Here is a 21820-nt window from a genome sequence, read left to right as displayed (position 1 = left end):
TGAAGTGAACTATGGACTCTGGGTGATAATGAGGTATCAGCGCAGGTGTATCAGCTGTAAGCAATGCACCGGTGTGGTTTTGGTTGTTGATGGTTAAGGACTCTGTGCATGTGTGGGGAGAGATTAAGTTAGAACTGTCTGTACTTTCAGCTTAGTTTTGCTGGGAATCGGAAGCTTCTCTAAAAAAATCAAATCTACTAATGAACCAGAGGAGGAGGAGGAGGAAGAAAAGAAGAGTGAAACGCTGGTGTGTGCCTACGCGCTGCGCTCAGTCGTGGCCGACTCGTGCAGCCCATGGCGGACAGCAGCCCGCCAGGCTCCTCTGTCCATGGGATTCTCCGGGCAAGGATACTGGAGTGGGCTGCCATTTCCTATTACAGGACAGTGCATATAGTTCCCTATGCCACACAGTAGGACCTCGTTCGTTATCTATTTTACATTTGGTAGTGTGTGTTAATTTTTACCAGCAGATCTCTGAATTATCGAATGCTTGCTGAAATGGACACGTTGAGAGAGGAACAAGGAGGGGATCTGGCCACTTTGATACCCTCAGACCAGAACCCTCCCTGGGCTTCCTTGCCCTGGAGGGAAAGTGATGCTTACTGGTGACAGACAGCACATCTTTCCTCATGGAGATTTCCAAATGCAGAGAAAAACAAAATCTACTAAATAATGAAATAACCTTGTTCTTCTTGTTGTTCATTTGCTAAGTCCTGTCCGCCTCTTTGTGACCCCATGGACTGCAGACTTCCCTGTCCATTGCTATCTCCCAGAGTTCGCTCAAACTCATGTCCATTGAGTCAGTGATGCCATCCAGCCATCTCATCCTCTGTCGTCCCCTTCTCCTTCTGCTTTCAATCTTTCCCAGCATCAGAGTATTTTCCAATGAGTTGGCTCTTCGCATCAGGAGGCCAAAGGATCTGCTTCAGCATCAGTCCTTCCAATGAACATTCAGGGTCGATTTCCTTTAGAATTGACTGGTTTGATCTTGCAGTCCAAAGGAATGCAAAAGGGTCTTCTCCAGCACAATTCGAAACCATCAAATACAACTAATTTAAGAAGCACACAGATCCTCCCTGGCCACCAAGAAGGCTGACTCCAGCCCGCTCTCCTGGTGTCTTCAAGAAATGCCCAGAGCCCAGTGTCTCCTCATCCACCTTCCTGGGCTCCTGCTCTGTCCTCGGCCTCCTTCCTGGGTCGGATCACAATGGCCTTGCACTGGTAACTACTCGTCAGCCCCCTGCCTCTGTGGTTCAAGAAGGGAAGTACCCTGGCTGCCCCCGGGGGAGCTCTGCTGTCCATGGTCCTGCCCCCAGGCTTTTTACTGTTTGCAGAGAAAGTGTCCAGGTAGTTGTCAACAGGGACTACTTGCCTTTTCCTGAAGTGCCTCCCCGCCACCCATTCTCCATGCCACGTGTTCCCTCTGCCTTCCCCAGGTCCTGCAGGGACATGTGGTCACCTCACACGTGACTCTTGGGAAGCCCCACAGAAAGCTTACATCCCAGCGTTCACCATTCCCCAGCTGTGTGACATTGAACAAGGGCCTTAACTTCTCTGAGCAGGGATTCTAAAACGTGGATTATCCTGTTATCCCCACAAGAAGGTGGTAAGAATTGAAATTTTCCATTCAACAAATATTTATTGAGCGCTTACTTCCTCTAGGGTCTTGGAATAAGCTAGTGGCCAAATAAATTTTTTTTTAAAAATGTCCTGACCTCAACACATTTACTGCTATGGAGTGACACCTGCAGGGTAAGCTGAGGGCCTGGCACACAGGGACATGCCTGCTGGGTTAGCTTTTATTTCACTTATCTCAGACTACTTCTTCTCTGGTAAATCTTGTGCCTAAGAGTGTCCCTGCCCATTATTTCCCAGAAACCTGAGAACAAATGAAAAAGCACTGGTTCCCAGAAAAGCAAAATTCAGGATCACTACCTGTGCTTACCTTTCTTTGGGGTGTGTACATGCATGCTAAGTTGTTTCAGTCATGTCCGACTCTTTGCAACCCTATGGACAGTAGCCCCCCAGGCTCCTCTCTCCATGGGATTTTCCAGGCAAGATTACTAAAGTGGGTTGCCAGGTCCCCCTCCAGAGGATCTTCCTGACCCAGGAATCAAACCAGCATCTCTTAAATCTCCTGCATTGGAAGGTGGGTTCTTCACCACTAGCGCCACCTGGGAAGCCCTTCTTTGGGGGCACTTGTCCTAATTCGGTCAAACACACCACCTTCCTGTGTAAATACAGCCTTGGGTCATCAGTACCCAAGGTGGCCTGGGTGAGCTTTGGGGACTGTGAGGCAGGCACCTGCCCCCAGGAGGAATCCTCCCAACCTCTGGCATTTTTGATTCCTGGAAGGTTCTATAGAGGGAGGACCTCTCCCCACAAACATCAGCAACCCCTGCCCTGGCCCTCTACATTGGTGTGGGCCAGAGCCACCCTGCTCTCTGCGAGGCTTATGCTTCTCAAACACTCTGGCAGGTCTTTGAGTGCAAGCAAGTGATTTTCAAAGAAAATACTTCATGACAAACCTTGGAAGCACAATCCAAGCCCTCTGACATGATGTAGTGATGAATCTTATTCTTAGAGGGGCAGCTGGCCAGGCACCCACTTCCCAGCTCACAGGCAGCACAGGAAGGATTCAGCACTCCAGCCATTCCTTTGGGGGCCAAGGCAAAGTATCCTGGCAGACCAAAGAACTTTTCAAAGTCATCGATAAGGCTCATTAATGTATCAAAATGTCACCTACTCAATGTGAACCATTAAAAATTATTAGCACAAGCATTAGTAGAAATAGTCATTAAAGTGCAGAAATATCACGGAGAAATATTTGTCACCTTGGAGCTTCAGCACCAGCACTGATTTCCTGCTGCAAAACCCTCAGCCTGGGGTGGCAGGAGACCAGTGGTCTCAACCCAAGATGCTCAGGTCCGAGCCCTGCTACAGCCTGGGGTTTGCAAAGTCCTCACCTTCACTCGAAACCATGGCACAAGCAAGGTCAGCCCTGGTGGAGAACCAAATTTCATTCAAACGTTTGGAGACGTAAGTCTATAATTTAACTGATAAATCATAGAAAACATTTATAAAATTGACAACTAATAAGAACCTGCTGTATTGCCCAGGAACTCGACTCAGTACTTTACAATAACCTGTATGGGAAAAGAATCTCGGGGAAAAAAGTTGGTAAGTGTATACGTCTAAGTGATTCAGTTTGCTGTACACCTGAGACTGACACAAGGTTGCAAGTCAGCTATACTTTAACGTATGTACACACACACACATGAAAAAAGGAAGCATTCAAACGTGAGACATGCTTACGCATTAGAAGATAAAGTTCAGTTCAGTTCAGTCGCTCAGTCGTGTCTGACTCTGCGATCCCATGGACTGCAGCACACCAGGCCTCCCTGTCCATCACCAACTCTCGGAGTTTATCCAAACTCATGTCACATACATTTTCAAATAAAAATGTCTACGGTGGTGTCCTTCTAATAATCCCTCAAGGGGACGTATTTTTCTCTTCTGTGCAACTTGAGGAGAAAGAAACACAAACCCAGGCTGCAGGCCAGCCCAGGGTTGTGAGACTCCCCCCACCTGAGGGTCCACGGTGGGATTCCTGCTTTCTTCTCCAAGGGAACCATCATTGGGTCCTCTGCAAAGGGAAGGCAGGTGGATCTAACTCAGGCGAGGTTAGCGGTGTTGAGGGAGCCTCTGTGTGTGTGAGCTCAGTCGTGTCCTGACTCTGCGACCCTGTGGTCTGTAGCCTGCCTGGCCCCTCTGTCCATGGGATTTTCCAGGCAAGAATACTGCAGTGGGTTTGGGAGAACCTTTGTTTCTGGGGTGATGAAGCTCAATGTTGGTGTGTCTGAATCAATCTGTAGACAAAAGTGATGGGCCCCTTGCATAGGAGCTTTCATGAAGTAGCTTCCAGCAGAGCTAGTTCCATGAGGAAACACTTAAGCCATGAGGAGCAGAGACGTGGAGATGGAGTCAGGAACAATATGACCCAAGCGCATGATGATGAGGCTGGACTTTGTGGGTCCCTGATAAACCAGATTATGAAAAAAATTCCAGCAATCCCAGCCAGGGGTAGCTAGAAGGAGTCTATCTGAGTGAAGAGCAGAGTGTGCCTTCTGTCCGCTGGAGCCAAGAACTAGCCAAGCAACCGTTTCACCTGTGGGAGTGGGAGCCACGCGAGCCTAATAACTTAGCCTGTGAGTGTCCCCTATTCCTGGTGCTCTCGCAGTCGCCACGCCTTCTAAACAGCAGATCAGTCCTTCCCAGGTGGCACTGGTGGTAAAGAATTCACTCGGCTAAGTGAAAGTGCTCAGTCATGTCCGGCTCTTTGCAACCCTACGGACTACACAGTTCGTGGAATTCTCCAGGCCGGAATACTGGAGTAGGTAGCCCTTCCCTTCTCCAGGGGATCTTCCCAACCCAGGGATTGAACCCAGGTCTCCTGCATTGCAGGTGGATTCTTTACCAGCTGACCCACAAGGGAAGCCCAAAATACTGGAGTGGGTAGCCTATCCGTTCTCCAGCGGATAGGGATAGGCTACCCTTCCGTTCAATTCCTGGAATCGAACTGGGGTTTCCTGCACTGCAGGAGGATTCTTTACCAACTGAGCTATCAGGGAAGCCCAAAAGGGAGACGTGAAATTCAGATTAAACATTACCATTTATTGTATAAACTGACAAACACGCAAATATACTTAACTTGGTAAGTGAGCAATCGTGCCAAATTTATAAAGAATTAGATGCAATGCTAAACGCAAACATCTTTTGCTTTTCCTAACTGAAAACAAAATATCACCATCTATTTTTCACAGCAGACATTGAAATAAACACCAACTGCCCTAAGCTGGGCAAACTATTCTGACATTTATATGTGCAGGTGATCATGGAGGAGGGAAAGGCAGGGCAATAGAAGAAAATAACAGATGAACCTAAAATTAACATACTGATATGCATTTTTTTTAAGAAAGTCATTTATGGTACTTTTCAGGCCATAAATACAACCAACAAGATGTTAAAAATGTGTTCTCAAGCAGGTACATTTTAATGCAATTATGTATATAAACTACTTTGCTGTTTCTTTCCCTATATAATGCACATAATCATTTTAATTATCATTTTTGGAGGCTGAATAATGTTCTGTCATGTTGATGCACCATAATTTACTAAACCAAATCATTGGATAAAAGAAAAAAATGTTCTTTGCAACGAGGCCAAGGCCACTATTGCTGACAGCTGTCCAAAGGGCGGTCAGTGCTTCTTTCAAAAATCTAGAAGGATAACAGCACCTGCCCCCTTCACAGAAGCAGCAGAAAAATGTGCATCCACCGCAGAGCTGTTCCCCATCTGTCAACGAGCAGGCAGGGAGGGGGCGGCCACGACACGGGGAGCCAGGCCCCAGAGACTCCCCCTGCCAACCTAGGGCTCACGGAGCTCTTCTCGGAGACACGCTCAATTTCAACGCAGAGAAACAGGTCTCATTTTCTTCTCATATCATTTCTAGGAGCAATCTGCACCCGTCTACAAATAGTGTTTTGTACGGTTATTCTTGCTGAATTGCAAACAATAAGAAAAGACTTTCATAAATCAACTCTGTGGAATCTCTTCCTTTGTTGATAATAAAAAGAGGGTTTCCATTAGGAAACAAACAAACAACAGAACCCAGGGAAGCCTCCCTCCAACACGGGACATAAAAACATGCTTCCCTTTTGTTGAGATAATCCAGTCCCGGGAACGCGTGGGTCACCATGATTCCGTGATGAGTACACATCAGACAACCATAAGCCTGATGTGCTGAAGGCAGGTTTTTTTTTTTTTTTTGGTTCTGCAAATATCAATGTGGGCAGTCTGATGTGAGGACATATCTGATCTAAGTGAGAAAAATATTTTTATTGCTCTGGGAATAGTCACTGTTAACTGAACGCAACAACAAAAAGAGGGGGAAAAAAAAAGAGCATGCAGAAACCTGAGGGAATTACCAAATCAATTAACAAGTAATTCAGGAACTAATTTCTATATTGCCTCTTAGCACAAAATTGTATCTTCAATTTCTCCCGCAATAAGCGTCTCTACAATGATCCTAGCACACAGTGCCGCGGTAAATGAGTTTACAAGGATCTCTTTTTGATTGGCTCGACAACATTATTTCTTCACAGTTCAATGCTACTGTAGCCAAGTGCTCTGAAATATTTAATTATACTGGTAGCTACCAGTTACCAATTTGCAAGACCCACAGTGAGGACTGTACATTTTAAAGAACTAGTAATCAACTAATTAAAACCACAGTGAATTCCAGATACTCCAATTACAAACAACTGCTGTGGAATATACTTAGAGAATGCAAGAGAAGGCCTTGCGGAAGGACTGGCTGTACCGCGGCATGCGGACGCCCCCCACCAAAGACCTCGCAGCGCTGGTGCTGTTTTGAAAACGCATCTGCACACACCCCTGCACCTTGTCCTGGGCCTGGATTTTTAGTATAATGTGGGAAGCCCAGTGCTAGATGAGGCCACTCAGTGTGAAGACCACAGGTTTCGGAAAGAAGCAGATATGGGTGGAACTTTGCCTCTCACTGGCTTTATGAACCCATGTAAGCTGAGTCTCAGCTTTCTCATCCATAAAATGTGAAGGTAACAGCACACAGCCTCCTAGGGCGCTGGACAAGCAGGGAGGCTGCTGAATACATGCACACACACACACACACACACACACACACACACACAAATGGTTCTTATTGGGAACCAAGTCCCTTTAAATGCAATGATTTTTATTTCTTCTCTTCCTCCTTTTTAAAACAGTCAGATCAAACAGTATGAAACTGAAAGATCCAATGCAGAAAAACATGGCCAGTCACAATACAATAAAAATATCCACAAACATTATTATTATTATTTTTTTCCTTTACCAAAAAACCTCCAAGGAAGAAGAAAATGCCCAAGATGTTAACAGTGGAAAGGACCGTGGAGTAAGCATCCCGCCACACACTGAAGTGTAGCCTCAGGTAAGTCATTCAACCTTCTCGGGACTCAGCTGTCCTATCTGTGAAATGGAGATTGCTTCTAGCTTTAAACAAAAAACAAAAACCAGCGTATCTGTTGTGCTGCTGCTGCTGCTAAGCCACTTCAGTCATGTCCGACTCTGTGCGACACCATAGACGGCAGCCCACTAGGCTCCCCCGTCCCTGGGATTCTCCAGGTAAGAACACTGGAGTGGGTTGCCATTGCCTTCTCCAATCTGTTGTGCTAAAGCAACACTGTAATTCCAGGACCCACCCAAGAAGAGCACCTGGTCATCTGGGCAAAAATGGGATGACCACAGCAAAAAAGAACTCTTATGGCTAACATACATAAGTAGCAAGCTAATATATAAATATATGTGCACATCAATATATATATAAAAATACACACTTAGATTCTTCATTCTCTGAGATAAATTGGTGGTCTGGTGGGTGAATCGCTCAGTCGGGCCCTACTTTTGCAACCTGTGGACTATAGCCCGCCAGGCTTCTCTGTCCATGGAGATTCTCCAGGCAAGAATACTGGAGTGGGTTGCCATGCCCTCCTCCAGGGGATCTTCCCGACCCAGGGATCCAACCCAGGTCTACTGTACTGCAGGCGGTCTCTTGCATCACAGGCAGATTCTAAACTGAGCCACCAGGGAAGCCCAAATAAACTATTGAAGAAAAATATATAAATTTCCAATTTTCCAGCAAAGTGTGATAGGGAACAAACCCAAACAGACGCTTGGTTTGAATGGTTCCCTTTGAAAACCTTCCTTGCTACATTGCACCAACCTGGCACAAAGCCAGACTCCAGCAGCACTCACAGCAGAGCTGTGGTCTGATAAACACACTGACAAGTTTTTAAATGAAAGAAACTGACAGCTATCGGTCACTCCTCAGAATCTGTTGAGAACTGACCAGGTGCGCGCCTCCCAAGCCTTTGGTCAGCCTTGTCTGGACGCTGCCGCCCACCCTCAGATCTATCTCGCCAGGTCCACTCACACTCCTCACCTCGCGGCCCCTCCTCTCCCGGTCCCCTCCAGCTCCTCCTCAGAGGTCCAGTTTAGTTCAGCCGTTCAGTCGTGTTCGACTCTTTGTGACCCCATGGACTGCAGCTCGCCAGGCCTCCCTGTCCATCACCAACTCCAGAGCTTACTCAAACTCAGGTCCATGGAGTTGGTGATGCCATCCAACCATCTCATCCTCTGTCATCCCCTTCTCCTCCTGCCTTCAATCTTTCCCAGCATCAGGGTCTTTCCCAATGAGGGTCCAGCAAATTTCAGCTGAAATTTGAGCTCAAAGGTCCAGCAAATTTCAAACTGGGCCCCCTTCCCCCAACACAGAGTCTAAACAAGCACCTCATTGGTTCTCAGAAGGTAAATCAATGGAAGACTAAAAAGAGAAGAAGAAGAAAAATTACTCCAGGACAATCTTAGCTGTCCTTTCTGGCAGGCTATGAAATGTTTTTGAGTTGTACATATTATGACATCAAAAGGGTCAGTACCAGGCTCCCTCGTGCCTCAGTGGTAAAGAATCCACTTGGCCAATGCCGGAGACGTGGGTCTGATCCCTGGTCCAGGAAGGTCCCACCTGCCCTGGAGCAATGAGGCCCAGGCGCCACAGCTACTGAGCTTGTGCTCTAGACTCCGGGAGCTGCGGCTAACATGCCCACAGGCTGCATCTACTGAAGCCCACGCTCCCAAACAAGGGGCGCCACCGCAGTGAGAAGCCTCAGACCGCAGCAAAGAGCAGCCCCCGCTCCCCACAACACTGAAGACCCAGCACGGCCGAAAATAAGTAAATAATTTCCAAAAACCGTGAGTCACTCAGTCGTGTCCAACTCTTTGCTACTCCAGGGACTACAGCATGCCAGGCTCCTCTGTTCATGGGATTCTCCAAGAACACTGGAGTAGGTTGCCATGCCCTGCTCCAGGGGATCTTCCCGACCCAGGGACTGAACCCATGTCTTCCTGCGTCTCCTGTGTTGCAGGCAGATTCTTTACCCACTGAGCCACCAAGACAGGGTCATGTGAACTATTCACATTAGGGGGAGTCAGGTGCAGTGTGTGTGGGAACTCACTGTACGATTTTTTACAGCTTTCCCACACATCTAAAATTATTTCTCAATTAAAAGTTAAAAATTTTAAAGTTCTCCTTTAATCCTACACCACATGTACTTGTTTGTGTTCCTATTCATCCAATTTTAAGCCAAAAGGACATAAATTCTCATGTGCTAATTATGATAAATACAGTTTCTTGGTTTTACTTAGTATTTTCTAAACACTGTTCACACTTCTAAAGAGCCTTGAAATTGACCATTTTAGAGGCTGTATATCCTACTACCGTTTAGGTGACAGTCACTAATTTAACTCCTTGCTTGTTGAGTATTTTTAGTTCCCAGGTTCTCAATACTATAAATAAACCTGCTATGAACATTTCTGTACACATAAAGCATTTTTCCCTTTCTCCTAGTGAATTATCCTCTTGGGATAAATTTCTACAAGAGCAATTACGGGGACAAAGTGAGTACAATTTTTTTGTCCTTTATATACTGCTAGTTTATACTCTGAGAGGGCTGGGCCAATTTTCAGTAACATAGCAGTACATTCTGAAAATTCTGTTCTCTCCTAATTTTTGCTAAGACCAGGGTTTTACCACATTTTCTTCACGATAAGCCTAAGTACAAAATGATTTCTCATTGATTTAAGTTTCTGATACTTCAGGAATGAGCAGAGAAAGGCCACAGGCCCATCCACACTTACTCCCTTCTTGAGGATCTTCATTTCCAAATCATCCCCTGTGTGTTACATCCCCAGGGGTATGTTGGCACAGGTGGTACATGTTTCCAGAAAATGCTTTGTTTTGCATGTTAAAAACAATACAAATTATTCTTCTACAGAAGAACTTGTTGGGGATAAACATTCTTGTTTGGGGGATGAATCACTGTCACAGAGGCTATGGTTGATGTAGACTGAGAGTGAAGTCGCTCAGTCGTGTCTGACTCTTTGGGACCCTATGGACTGTAGCCCATCAGACTCCTCCGTCCATGGGATCTTCCAGGCAAGAGTACTGGAGTGGGCTGCCATCTCCTTCTCCAGGGGACTGAATAATGGGGCAAAAATCTGGCAAGTATGAAAACAGTCGAGTTAAAATCTGCAGGTTTGAATCGAAACAATTTTTATAAACAAAATTACATAACGAAGACATTTATTTAGAGGAACTTTCTTCTGCAGTGAACAAGTTTTAGAAGAAGCCAGCTTTCTAAAATCATCTTGATCACTGACAGAACTTCCACTCTTTGAAGATGAAAAGGAGTGCCCCTTGTGCTACACCTAGATAGTGTATCCTCTGTACAAGAATCAGAGTTATATTAACAGAAAGAAAGATTAAAATTTATTCTGCATCTTAAAATCTAGCAATGTAGAGCATGACCTCTCCGATGTAACACCTTCTTTAAGAGAAACACGACACTGTGTCCGGGAAAGAGAAACACCTTACGCTACTGACCTACTCCATCTACTGTATATATACTTGCTGACCTTCTTGCCCTGCCCTGTGGACCCCCAGGAGAGACCATCAGAGGGCACGCCCCTCTTACCCCTACCCCACGCCTCCTGGCTCCAAAGTATGGGGACGCAGAGGGCATGAACGATGCACGCGTCCACGAGGCAGGGAAGACAGAGGCAAAATCCCAAGACCTGACGAGGTATCAGGGCAGCGAGCAGAGGGGACCCTGCATCTCCTGGAAGGGAACGCACGTGAAATGGGCCCTGAGAACAGGCAGGCTGTACCAAGCACAAACTGAGGGACCAACCAAAGCTGGGAGCTCAACATGCATGAGGATGGAAGGGAAGGAACCCCGAGGGACCCCCAACGCCCGGCCATCTGGTGATGCTGGCCTCTCTCGTGAGCCGGTCCCTCTCTGGGCCTGCGGGTGACCTTGATGTGGCTGTAGCCCAAGGACTGCAGTTGGTCCAGGTGCCAGACAGCACGTGCTTTAGAGGACAGCCCCCCCCAACCCCCACATAAACACCCTGCCCTGCTGGAACCCCACAAGGAGGATACCATGCCGTGACCTTTAGCCTGGTCTAGCAAAGATGGTCAGTGTAGGCACAGATTCAATCAGGGGTGGATGGCAAAGGCTCTTGTGGCCACACAAGCTAGACGATTCCTGGGTGTGACCCCCACCTCCGCCCTCACAGCTCGGTAACCTCAGCAGGGTGACCCAACCTCCCTAGGCCCGGGACGCCTCATCTGTCATGGGCCATGAGTTGTGTCTGAGGTTGGCGGAGAATTAAGTGAGGTCATGTGACTAAGGCATCTTAACACAGTAACTGATGCAGAGAGAGAGCCCAGGAGGACGACCAGCGTTCTTATTATAAATCGAACACAGCAACGATCTGGTCAATCGTGAGGGCTTTCTAAGCAGGCGGAGACATTAGCGAACGAGCAGAGCAGGGTATGGTTCTGACTGAGCAGGGGAAGACTAGCTTTGGGAAGGGGGAAGGCAATGGCACCCACGCCAGTGCTCTCGCCTGGAGAATCCCATGGACGGAGGAGCCTGGTGGGCTGCAGTCCATGGGGTCTCTAGGAGTCGGACACGACTGAGCGACTTCACTTTCCCTTCTCACTTTCATGCGTTGGAGAGGGAAACGCGACCCACTCCAGCATTCTTGCCTGGAGAATCCCGGGGACAGGAGGGCCTGGTGGGCTGCCGTCTATGGGGTCGCATAGAGTCGGACACGACTGAAGCGGCTCAGCAGCAGCAGCAGCAGCCTTGGGAAGGCACTAAGATGTAATAGTGTTTTATTTGAAGTATAGTTGATGGACAGTGTTAGTTCCAGGTGTGCAACACAGGGATTCAGTTACACATACACCCCCCTCCATATATACATAATTCTTGTTGAGATTCTTTTACTCTATAGTGTCATTCCAAAATTCCGGGTATAATTCCCTGTGTTGTACAGTAGGCCCTGGGTGATCGAGTTTAGATATAGTAGTGCATATCCAGGCTTCCCTGGTAGCTCAGCTGGTAAAAAATCCACCTGCAATGAAGGAGACCTGGGTTCAATCCCTGGGTCAGGAAGATCCCCTGGAGGAGGGCATGGCAACCTACTCCAGTATTCTTGCCTGGAGAATCCCATGGACAGAGGAGCCTGGTGGGCTACAGTCCATGAGGTCACAGAGAGTCGGGCACAACGGAGCGACTAAGCCCAGCACAGTGTGTATCTGTTAGTCCTGAATTCCGAATTTATCCATCTCTCCCACTTTCCCCTTGGGTACCTACGAGTTTGTTTTCTGTGTCTGTGAGTCTATTTCAGTTTTGTGAGTAAGGTCATCTGTGACATGTTTTTAAATTCTGCGTATGGGTGATGTCATATGGTGTTTCTCCTCCTCTGTCTGACTCACTTCACTCAGCATGATCATCTCTAGGTCCGTCCATGCTGCTGCAGATGGTATCATTTCATTCCTTTTTACACCTGAGGAACGTTCCATTGAATACATGCACATCTTTTTTAACCATTCACCTGTTGATGGACATAAAACATGACATTTTGACAGCCAGTGTGATTCTTCCTGCCAGAAAGCAAGGTGGTCACTTGTTTCAGACTTTCTATTCACAGAGAAAGAAATCCGAGCTGGCCTTGAGTGTGAAGTCAGTTCAGTTGTGTCCACCTCTTTGCAACCCTATGGACCATAGCTTGCCAGGCTCCTCTGGCCAAGGGATTCTCTAGGCAAGAATACTGGAGTGGGTTGTCATGCCCTCCTCCAGGGGATCTTCCCGACCCGGGGATCGAACTTGTGTCCCTTGTGACTCCTGCATTGCAGGCGCATTCTTTACCACCTGGGAAGTTGGCCTTACCTGTCATAAGATGCACTGTTGAGAGGGAGATACAGGCTGAGCAAAAGGGAACATTTCTTTCCTGCGGGATGAGGGCTTCTCTCACTGCGGTGGTCTCTCCTGTGGCAGGGCACAGGCTCCAGGGTGCGCGGGCTTCAGCACTTGCAGCTCACGGGCTCCAGAGCACTGGCCCAATAGCTGTGCATCACAGGCTTAGCCGCTGCAAGGCAGGTGGGATCTTCCCAGACCAGGGGTTGAACCTGTATCCCCGCATGGGCAGATGGATTCGTCCCCACGAGACCATCAGAGAAGACCCCCGCTTAATAGCACATAAAGTGCCTCATCGGCATCACCTGTATTACGCTCCTGTAGCCCTTCTGACCAAGGGAAGGATTAGGTTAATCTGCTCTGTAGATTTAAACATAAACTCTGGGCCTTGTATTTTGTGGTCGATGTCATTTCTTGCAGCATTTTGAGCGTTTTGTACGGACCACGCCGCCATCCACCTACACGAGCCAAGGCATCAGGGGGCTGTGGAGGGTCTGCCCTCCCATGGTAGATGGAAGAAGGGAAGTTCCCACCGAGGCATCCAGGCCTTCCAGAGTGTTCTGCCAACGACACTCTGATGGCTGAGGAGCCGAATGAAAAGCATGTGATGCCCCCACCTGACCCATTAAATTAATCATCATAATTGGCGACGTCTGCCGGGGTCCAGGCTGGATGCGGCGCTCCCCGGGCGCTGTGCACCCAAGTGAGGTAAATTAGGTCCAGGGCACCAGGTCGGCGTCAGCAAATTACCTGCTTCTGGGGAGCGGACTGGGCCCCGGTGGGTGCAGGCAGAGCTGATTGCCACACGGGTGAGCGACATCTTCTCAGGGTGCTGGTGCCCAGGGGCCCCACTGTGGTCGGGGCCAGCAGGAGCCCCGTGGACACAGCTCCACGTGTTCTGGGAGAAGGGCAGGGGCCCCACGGTGGCCAGGGGCAAGCAGGAGCCCCATGGACACGGCCCCACGTGTCCTGGGAGAAGGGCAGGGGCCCTGCTGTGGTGAGGGGCAAGCAGGAGCCCCGTGGACACGGCCCCACGTGTCCTGGGAGAAGGGCAGGGGCCCCGCTGTGGTGAGGGGCAAGCAGGAGCCCCATGGACATGGCCCCATGTGTCCAGGGAGAAGGGCAGGGCCACCTCTTTCTTTCCCATCCAGTCTGCTTACAGTTTCATCTCACTCACCAATCTTGGTGGCTCTGTGAAAGCAGATGATGGCCGGATGCCTGACCAACTGGCTGTGAACGGTGTCAGGCGTTCCGGGGACATCAAAAGTGAGCGGCATCGTGGCTTTTATTCTGCAGATGCCACACGATCCAGCCCCTGGTGTGCGTTCCAGGTACCAGACCACGCAGGTCAGAGGCCTAGTGGCAGGCTGGCCAGGGGGTTAACTCGAGGTTCCTTTCACTGAATTGATAACTGCTGCTTTCTACTCGACTGAGAATCAAACACACACAGCTTCACCGCGGCTCGTGGTGATGGCAGGGTGCTGGGGAAGGCCACCCAGGCCGCTCTGCCTCTATGTCCTGGGAAGGGCTTCCCCACGGCTTCAGGGGCTACAGGAAGGGCTCTGTGCTCACTGGCGGCTCTCTGCCCCAGAGGTGGCCAAAGTCCCATCAGGGTTCAAGGCCAAAATTCAGAATTCTTTGAAAAGTCACATGAAACCACAAAGGATCTACCGTATATAGCACAAGGAATTCTACTCAACATCTGTGATAACCTGTAAGAGAAGAGACTCTAAAACAGATTGAATACATGTATACCTATAACGAGGGGTTTCCCAGCTGGCCCTAGTGGTAAAGAATCCTCCTGCAGTGCAGCAGACATAAGAGGCATGGGTTCAATCCTCGGGTCGGGAAGATCTCCTGGAGGAGGGCATGGCAACCCACTCCAGTATTCTTGCCTGGAGAATCCCCATGGACAGAGGAGCCTGGTGGGATACAGTCCACGAAGCTGCAGAGAGTCTGACACAACTGAGATGACTTAGTACACACGTGTGCACACATATAACTGACTCACGTTGCTGTACGCCTGAAACTAATGCAACATTGTAGATCGACTCTGCTCCAATAAAATTTAAAAGACGAAATAAAACACTCCCAACTTAGGTTAATAAAAAGGAAAGAACACAAATAGAAAATCACGTGAAGACACTTAGTGTTTGGTGTTTCCATGGATCCCAGAATTAAGCAGCTGACCTGGGTCTCCAGCAGCACCTCAGACCCAGGTTCCGAGAAAGTGCCCCCAGGCAGAGCTAGGACCGCACAGAGCGGGTGGCTCCCAGGCCTGCCGCAGCCCAGTTCCTCGCACATACTGTTCTGCCTGCGTTTGTTCAAGGACAACAGGGACTTCTTTCTTTCAAAATAGCAACCAGTGGACGAAAAAAAAAAAAAAAATTCTGAAAGCAGGAAGCAAGCAGATGCAGTGTTTCGCCTGTTAATCTCTAACAGCTCTCTGAGCCTCACCAGCACTTAAATCTCCAAGACAAAAGCCACCAGGCCAGGGGCGCCCCAGCCTCGTCCAGACAGGCCTGTGGGGCCTTGCTGAGGGGGTCCACGCAGACTCTGAGGGGTCCTCGCTGCAGCCAGATTTACAGGGGGGCATTTACAGTGCTATTCTGGAGTCTCCCCGCCCAACTAACCTGCGGAAGCCCACCCCTTAGGGCTCACCTGTCAAGGGGGGCCAGGGGTTGGGAGGGATCTTGACCAGATAAACACCATCAGTCTGTCTGCAGGTGAGGAAGGACAGACAGACAGAAGCGTGATAAAGCAGACAGTATGCACTTTTTCACTCTCTGAAACCGCATGAGACAACACTTAGTGAGGCGTTTGCTTGTTTTCCCTTTTGTCTTCACATACAAAAGATACATACAGGTATTTTCAACGGTGTGAGCAGAATCAACTGACCAAGAATGTTGTTTAGTCGCTCCGTCGTGTCTGAGTCTTTGCAGCCCCACAGACTGCTGCACGCCAGGCTTCCCGGTCCTCCACTGTCTCCTGGGGTTTGCTCAGACTCACATGCATCCAGTCGGTGATGATGTCTAACCCTCTCATCCAAGATTCTACAAACTCAAATGTTCACACTCTAGCATGTGTTACTGGGTGTGAGGTGAGGCCCTGAGGTCTGTGTTTTCAGGGTGAACATCAGAGGCAGGAGGAGTCCGGAAGCGAAACAGGACAGGCTGAGTATATGGACCATCATATAGAGATGAAAAAACTCGGGAGAGAGGGAAATAAAAAAAGAGCACACAGCTGCCGTCCCCCAAACAGACCTCCCATCTGCCACCCACGATTTGCATGTCACCTTCTCCGGGCTCATTTGTACTTCATTAACTGCCATTGACTTAACAAGATTTATGCAAATGACACCATAGGAGCTCCCTAACTCCCACTGCAATCAAGTGATTATGTATGTACAACTCTCCACAGCAATGAAAAATTAATACGTGACAAGCCCACTCACCGCTGAGCCGGGCCTCTGGCTTTTCCTTTTCCTTGCTTTTTGCTTTTACATTTCTATTTGAAGAGACCTGATCGCCATAGTTGAGGAGAAGGAGGAGGCTGGGATGAGGAGGCAGATGGAGGAGGAGGAGGAGGAAGGAAGGAAAGGCAGACGGAGGAGAAGCAGACCTCTCTGAACCAAATCTCCACTGAGACTCAGAAAGGACAAAGAACGTGGGGGTGGGCCCAGATCCTCAAAAAACGGAAGTTATTTTGCAGAAGATGTCACATTCTCGATGAGAAAGCTTTCACGGGGGAAGGAGGGGAGACAGGATCATTGCCCACCATCCGTGGACAGCTCCTCCCACGCTGGGCCGAGGAGAGCCTCCGTCTCAGAGCCAACAGGCAAGCTGTAAAACGTGAGCCGGACGCGGTTAAAATAACCCACCGGAACACGCTTCGTCTGCAAAGACACGCGTCAGGCTGCCAAGCGTGATGAAGACACGGCCTCACCCGTGTCCTGAACCGCCCCAGACAAGACTCCTGTGTGCCGTGGTAGAGAGAGCGCCTGTGATGGTCCCCAAGCCACCCCCGGCCCAGCCCCACAGAAGACCTGGAGGCTCAGGAGGAGGACTTCTCTGTCTTTAGGGCCTGTGAGCCGGGGTTCAGGGCCCCAACATGCAGACCCAGTCCCGAATGGGGGCTGAGTGTGGAGACAGGGGCTCAGATGCTGGTGGGAAGGATAGGCAATGGAGAAGGGATGCAGGGACCCCAGGCAATGTGTGGACCCGTGTCCCTGCAGACATGTGGTGCTGCAGGCATATCTCAGAAGATTCCTCTCCTTGGGCACGAGGTACTTGTCTAAGGCTGGGGGCACACGTTTAATTCAAGGCATGTAACTCTGCTTCCTAAGCTTTCTTTTTATTTCTTGGCTGTGCCGTGTCGCTTGTGGGATCTTAGTTCCTCGACCAAGGGTCGAACACCCTCGGCAGTAAGAGTGCAGAGCCCTAACCACTGGACTGCCAGGGAATTCCCTTCCTAAGCTTTCTGAAGGCTTCTGGCCAACAGGCAGCATAGGGTGCATGGCTGCATGGGCTCAGGGGCCAGGTTTGAATCCGGGCCCCTCAGCTTCCAAAGGGGCCTGGTCTGGAAAGCTTGCACCACAAGGATTTAATTTAAAAATGAAGGTAACACAGTTATGTCAACTGTGGCAATGTTGAGGGTTCAGAGAGATATTACGTGAACGCTTAGCAAATACTAAGCAGTCACTTAATTGTTCAGGCCTGCAGTGTCTAGAACATTCTGGCAGGTGCTGCTCTATCTGGGCCCCGTCCTCCACAATCCTCTCGCTTCATTTCTACTAGCTGATGTCATCCCTGGCAGGCTGAGGAGTCCAGACTACCTCTAAGGGTCTCCGTTCCTTTATAAAAATATAGATGTATCTATACGTTTGTGTGCAAACGCACAACAGCCTGTGCGGCCCACAGCAAGGCTCCAACGTGTCCTGAGCACAGTGAATCTGAAAATCTGGTTTTACCAGAATCTAAAAATCCTCTCCGGCATCTCCTCATCTCAGCGTCCCAAGGGACTCGGTATTATCTGGAGCCCAATTCCCAGATGTGGAGTCCAAGGCTGGGCATGTTCTGCTTCAAGGGGACTCTGACCTGCCAGGTATGGTCTCCAGGATGCGGGTTTCCCATGTCTGTACGTAGAGGCAGCTACGAGAGACAGCAGCTGGCTGGGCTGCCTGTGTCAGGATGCCCCAGGAAACCAGACCACGGCTGAAGGGGTAAGCTGGATTATTTTGAACATTTACTACTGAAAGGCTTCCCAGGACAGGGTAATACCCGACTTACCCTTGACCGTCAGCCTCCAGCAGCATGCAGATGGAAAGCCTGGCCTGTACAGCAAGCCCTTGTGCAGAGGCGCAGGGCAGAAACTGAGGGAAGGGAGGCCCCACCCACACCAGGGACCAGCCTGACTGGGGTGGCGGTCAGCATGCCCACCCGAGCCCACGGGGTACCCGATCCAGCACCCCCAAAAGGAAATGTCCCAGGATGGATACTTTAAATGAGAGGGAAAGAGTTCAGTGATTTCCCCAATTCTAGTTGAAAGAGCATCAACAGATTGAAAATTACACATTAAAATTGCTTTATGTGGAGAGTTAGGTTTATATCAATAAGTAATTGCACAAAGAGTAAGCAACTGTGGCTGCATCTCTACAGGAGAGAAAGCCTTTAGGAGCAGTCAAAACCAGATTCACAGACACAGAGGACAGACGTGCCAAGGGGAGAGGAGAGGGGGTGCGAGTGAAGGACCGGGGGTATGGGGTTAGCAGACACAACTGATTACACACGGGACGGATCAACAACAGGGCCCTGCTGTGGAGCGCAGGGAGCTGGGTTCAGTATCCTGTGCGAAACCCACGTGGAAAAAAACACAGACAAATATATACATATGTACATGTACACACACACACGTGTGCATATATATGTGTGTGTCTGTCAGGGGGGTGTGTTTATGGGGCTTTCCAGGGGGCGCTAGTGGTAGAGAACCTACCTGCCAGTGAAGGGGACGTAAGAAACTCGGGTTCGATCCCTGGGTCGGAAGATCTCCGGGAGGAGGAAATGGCAGCCCACTCCAGTCCCGTCTGGAGAACTCCACAGACAGAGGGGGGACTTCACGCACCAACGGCTCACTATGCATATAGCGGCGTGCTCAGCCACTTCAGTCGCGTCCAACTCTGTGCGACCCCAGGCTCTGCAGCCCCCCAGGCTCCTCTGTCTATGGAATTCTCCAAGCAAGGATTTTGGAATGAGTTGCCATTTCCTCCTCCAGGAGATCTCCCCGACCCAAGGATCGAACCCGAGTTTCTTATGTCTCCTGCATTGGCAGGTGGGTTCTTTACCACTAGCACCACCTGGGAAGCCCCATAAACACACCCCATAAATACATATGAATGTATGTGTACATATATGTACAGACATATATATACACACACGCATATAATTAAGTCACTCTGCTGTACAGCAGAAATTAAACACAGCATTGTAAATCGACTATACTTCAATTAAAAACAAAAAGGCGAACAGCAGCAGGAGGGAAGGAGACTGCTCTCAGTGGCTCTCAGCGCCAGCCTACACATCAGTTCCCCCGTCTCTGAAGGTGTCTTGTGAAACCCCGTGGACTTCCGCCTCTGTCTCACCTGTGATGCTGGGGCCCGCCCCACACCTGCATGGAGAAACTGCCCCGTCCGCAAGTGAAGCCGGAGGCTACCTGTTTCAAGTGGAAAGACTCTAGCCCTCCTGAACGGTGGCCAATGCCAACACGAGCTCCTACAGGATTCATGAACGTGTCCAGGTACAAGTGCAGTGGCAGAGCTGTCATCCTGCCCACTGACTCCTCCTCTCCTTAAGCAGAAAACACTCGAAACCAACCGGCCTTCTTCAGCAAACTAAGAGACGGCGTTTCCAAAAGCCGTGCTGCTGGGCTGAACACTTTCATTTCATTTCCCTGGGAACTATCACAGCCAAATAGGTCTTGTGAATTCCCCTTTTCCTTGAGACATAAAGTCATTTGGTACCCGGCTTCTGGGCTAATGAAAACCGATTCCAGGCTAGCGACATAGGCCAAAACAAATGCCTGCGTTCGAGTCCTGTTGTGTAATGAGGAAGTTTAATTAAGGCCCCACATTACAGCTGTAAATGTTCCTTTATATAATAAGGTCTAAATGAAACTGAACCTAATCAAAGTTACAATTCCTTCATTAGCAAATTACAAACAAGAGCGCACAGCTGACACACCGGCTATGATTATCACAACTAATTGCCTCGTTGTTACAAACCAGCCTGAAACCGTGTTCAGATGTCCGTCTGCGAGAGCAAATTAGGGCCACGTCGGGCTATTCCTGTGATCACAAGGGGCTCTTGTACGGGGATCTGATTTACTCCTGTTGCCTGGCGGCCAGCGGCCCAATCAAAGCCGCGCTACAAAGGCAGCCTTTGAAGCCAGCGCGGTCTCGAAACGCACTCCATATGCAGGCGGGCAGACTGCACTTCATTAGGTCTGTTGTCACATTTCCCCTCTTCTTATTCTAATGATCCTATTTTAATACACACAGGAACCTCTTCTAATTGATGTCAAGTGAGTGACTTCTACATTCATCAGCGGAGCACATCAAACAAACCTCGGCGCGCGAGCCAGCCTCACGGCGAGGAGAGGCCCGGGTGTGTCTCCGGCTACAGGGCCGGGCAGGGGGGGAGCCGTGTTACCTGTTTAATTGGGATGGCTCGACCGCTCCCGATGCTGTCCGCCCGACTCTCCAGGCCTTTCTTCTCTTTGTCTGGGTCACTCCCTTTCCGAGACTGAAAAGCAAAAATAAAGTTAGCATTTGGGGAAGGTCTGCGGTTCACAGACTGGGGAGGTGAAACCCACCTGCATAGCTTCTGCAAAATACACAAGCCCTGAAGAAGCCCTCACAAGCCATGTGTGTACCCACGTGTACAAGCTGTACGTGTATCCATGTGTACCAGCTGTGTGTGTACCCACATGTACCAGCTGTGTGTGTACCCACATGTACCAGCTGTGTATGTACCCACATGGATGAGCTGTGCATGTACCCCCATGTATGAGCTGTGCATGTACCCACATGTACCAGCTGTGCATGTACACACATGTACCAGCTGTGTGTACCCCCATGTAAGAGCTGTGCGTGTACCCACATGTACCAGCTGTGCATGTACCCACATGTACCAGCTGTGCATGTACCCATGTGTACCAACTGTGCGTGTACCCCATGTATGAGCTGTGCATGTACCCACGTGTACCAGCTGTGCATGCACCCCCACATATGAGCTGTGCATGTACCCACATGTACCAGCTGTGTGTGTACCCGCATGTACCAGCTGTGTGTGTACCCGCATGTACCAGCTGTGTATGTACCCACATGGATGAGCTGTGCGTGTACCCCCGTGTATGAGCTGTGCATGTACCCACATGTACCAGCTGTGCATGTACCAAGTATGAGCTGTGTGTGTACCCACATATACCAGCTGTGCGTGTACCCATGTGTACCAGCTATGTGTGTACCCACATGGATGAGCTGTGAGTGTACCCACATGTACCAGCTGTGCGTGTACCCCCGGGTACGAGCTGTGCATGTACCCACATGGATGAGCTGTATGTGTACCCATGTGCACGCACACATATCCCAGGAACTGACTGCTGGGCGTCCATCGTCACCGAGCCATCACGTTACAGGAAATTTTCTAAACTTTCCTTCCCACTTTTCCACTGCAAAATCATCTTTTAATTCTTTTGTAAAGAAGTTCAAAATTCAATTACGAGAAGCCAATGGACCATACAGGAAAGTAACGCCCAACAGGAAAACACATTCCGAAGCTGCAGTTAAATCCAGCCGAGGAGAAAAGGACTCCTCGCTGCTTGTTTGGGAAACCTGTGACATAAATGTATATATTTAATTAACATCT

The 21820-nt window shown here is 49.4% G+C and overlaps 1 protein-coding gene across 2 annotated transcripts in view; it reads right to left on the bottom strand.

Moving 5' to 3' along the window:
• The window catches only part of AGAP1 (ArfGAP with GTPase domain, ankyrin repeat and PH domain 1), a 568353-nt gene that overhangs the window by 260116 nt on the left and 286417 nt on the right, over positions 1–21820 (bottom strand). For both annotated transcript variants that reach the window (XM_052638291.1, XM_052638292.1), the window contains exon 9: positions 20603–20695. In XM_052638291.1, coding sequence (XP_052494251.1) covers positions 20603–20695 — 93 coding nt within the window. The remainder of the gene's footprint in view (positions 1–20602; positions 20696–21820) is intronic.

This window comes from Budorcas taxicolor, chromosome 3 (genome assembly GCF_023091745.1).
Source record: "Budorcas taxicolor isolate Tak-1 chromosome 3, Takin1.1, whole genome shotgun sequence".
Classification (NCBI taxonomy): domain Eukaryota; kingdom Metazoa; phylum Chordata; class Mammalia; order Artiodactyla; family Bovidae; genus Budorcas; species Budorcas taxicolor.
The sequence above is the reverse complement of the archived record's forward strand: the minus strand, read 5'-3'. Positions and strand labels throughout refer to the sequence as shown.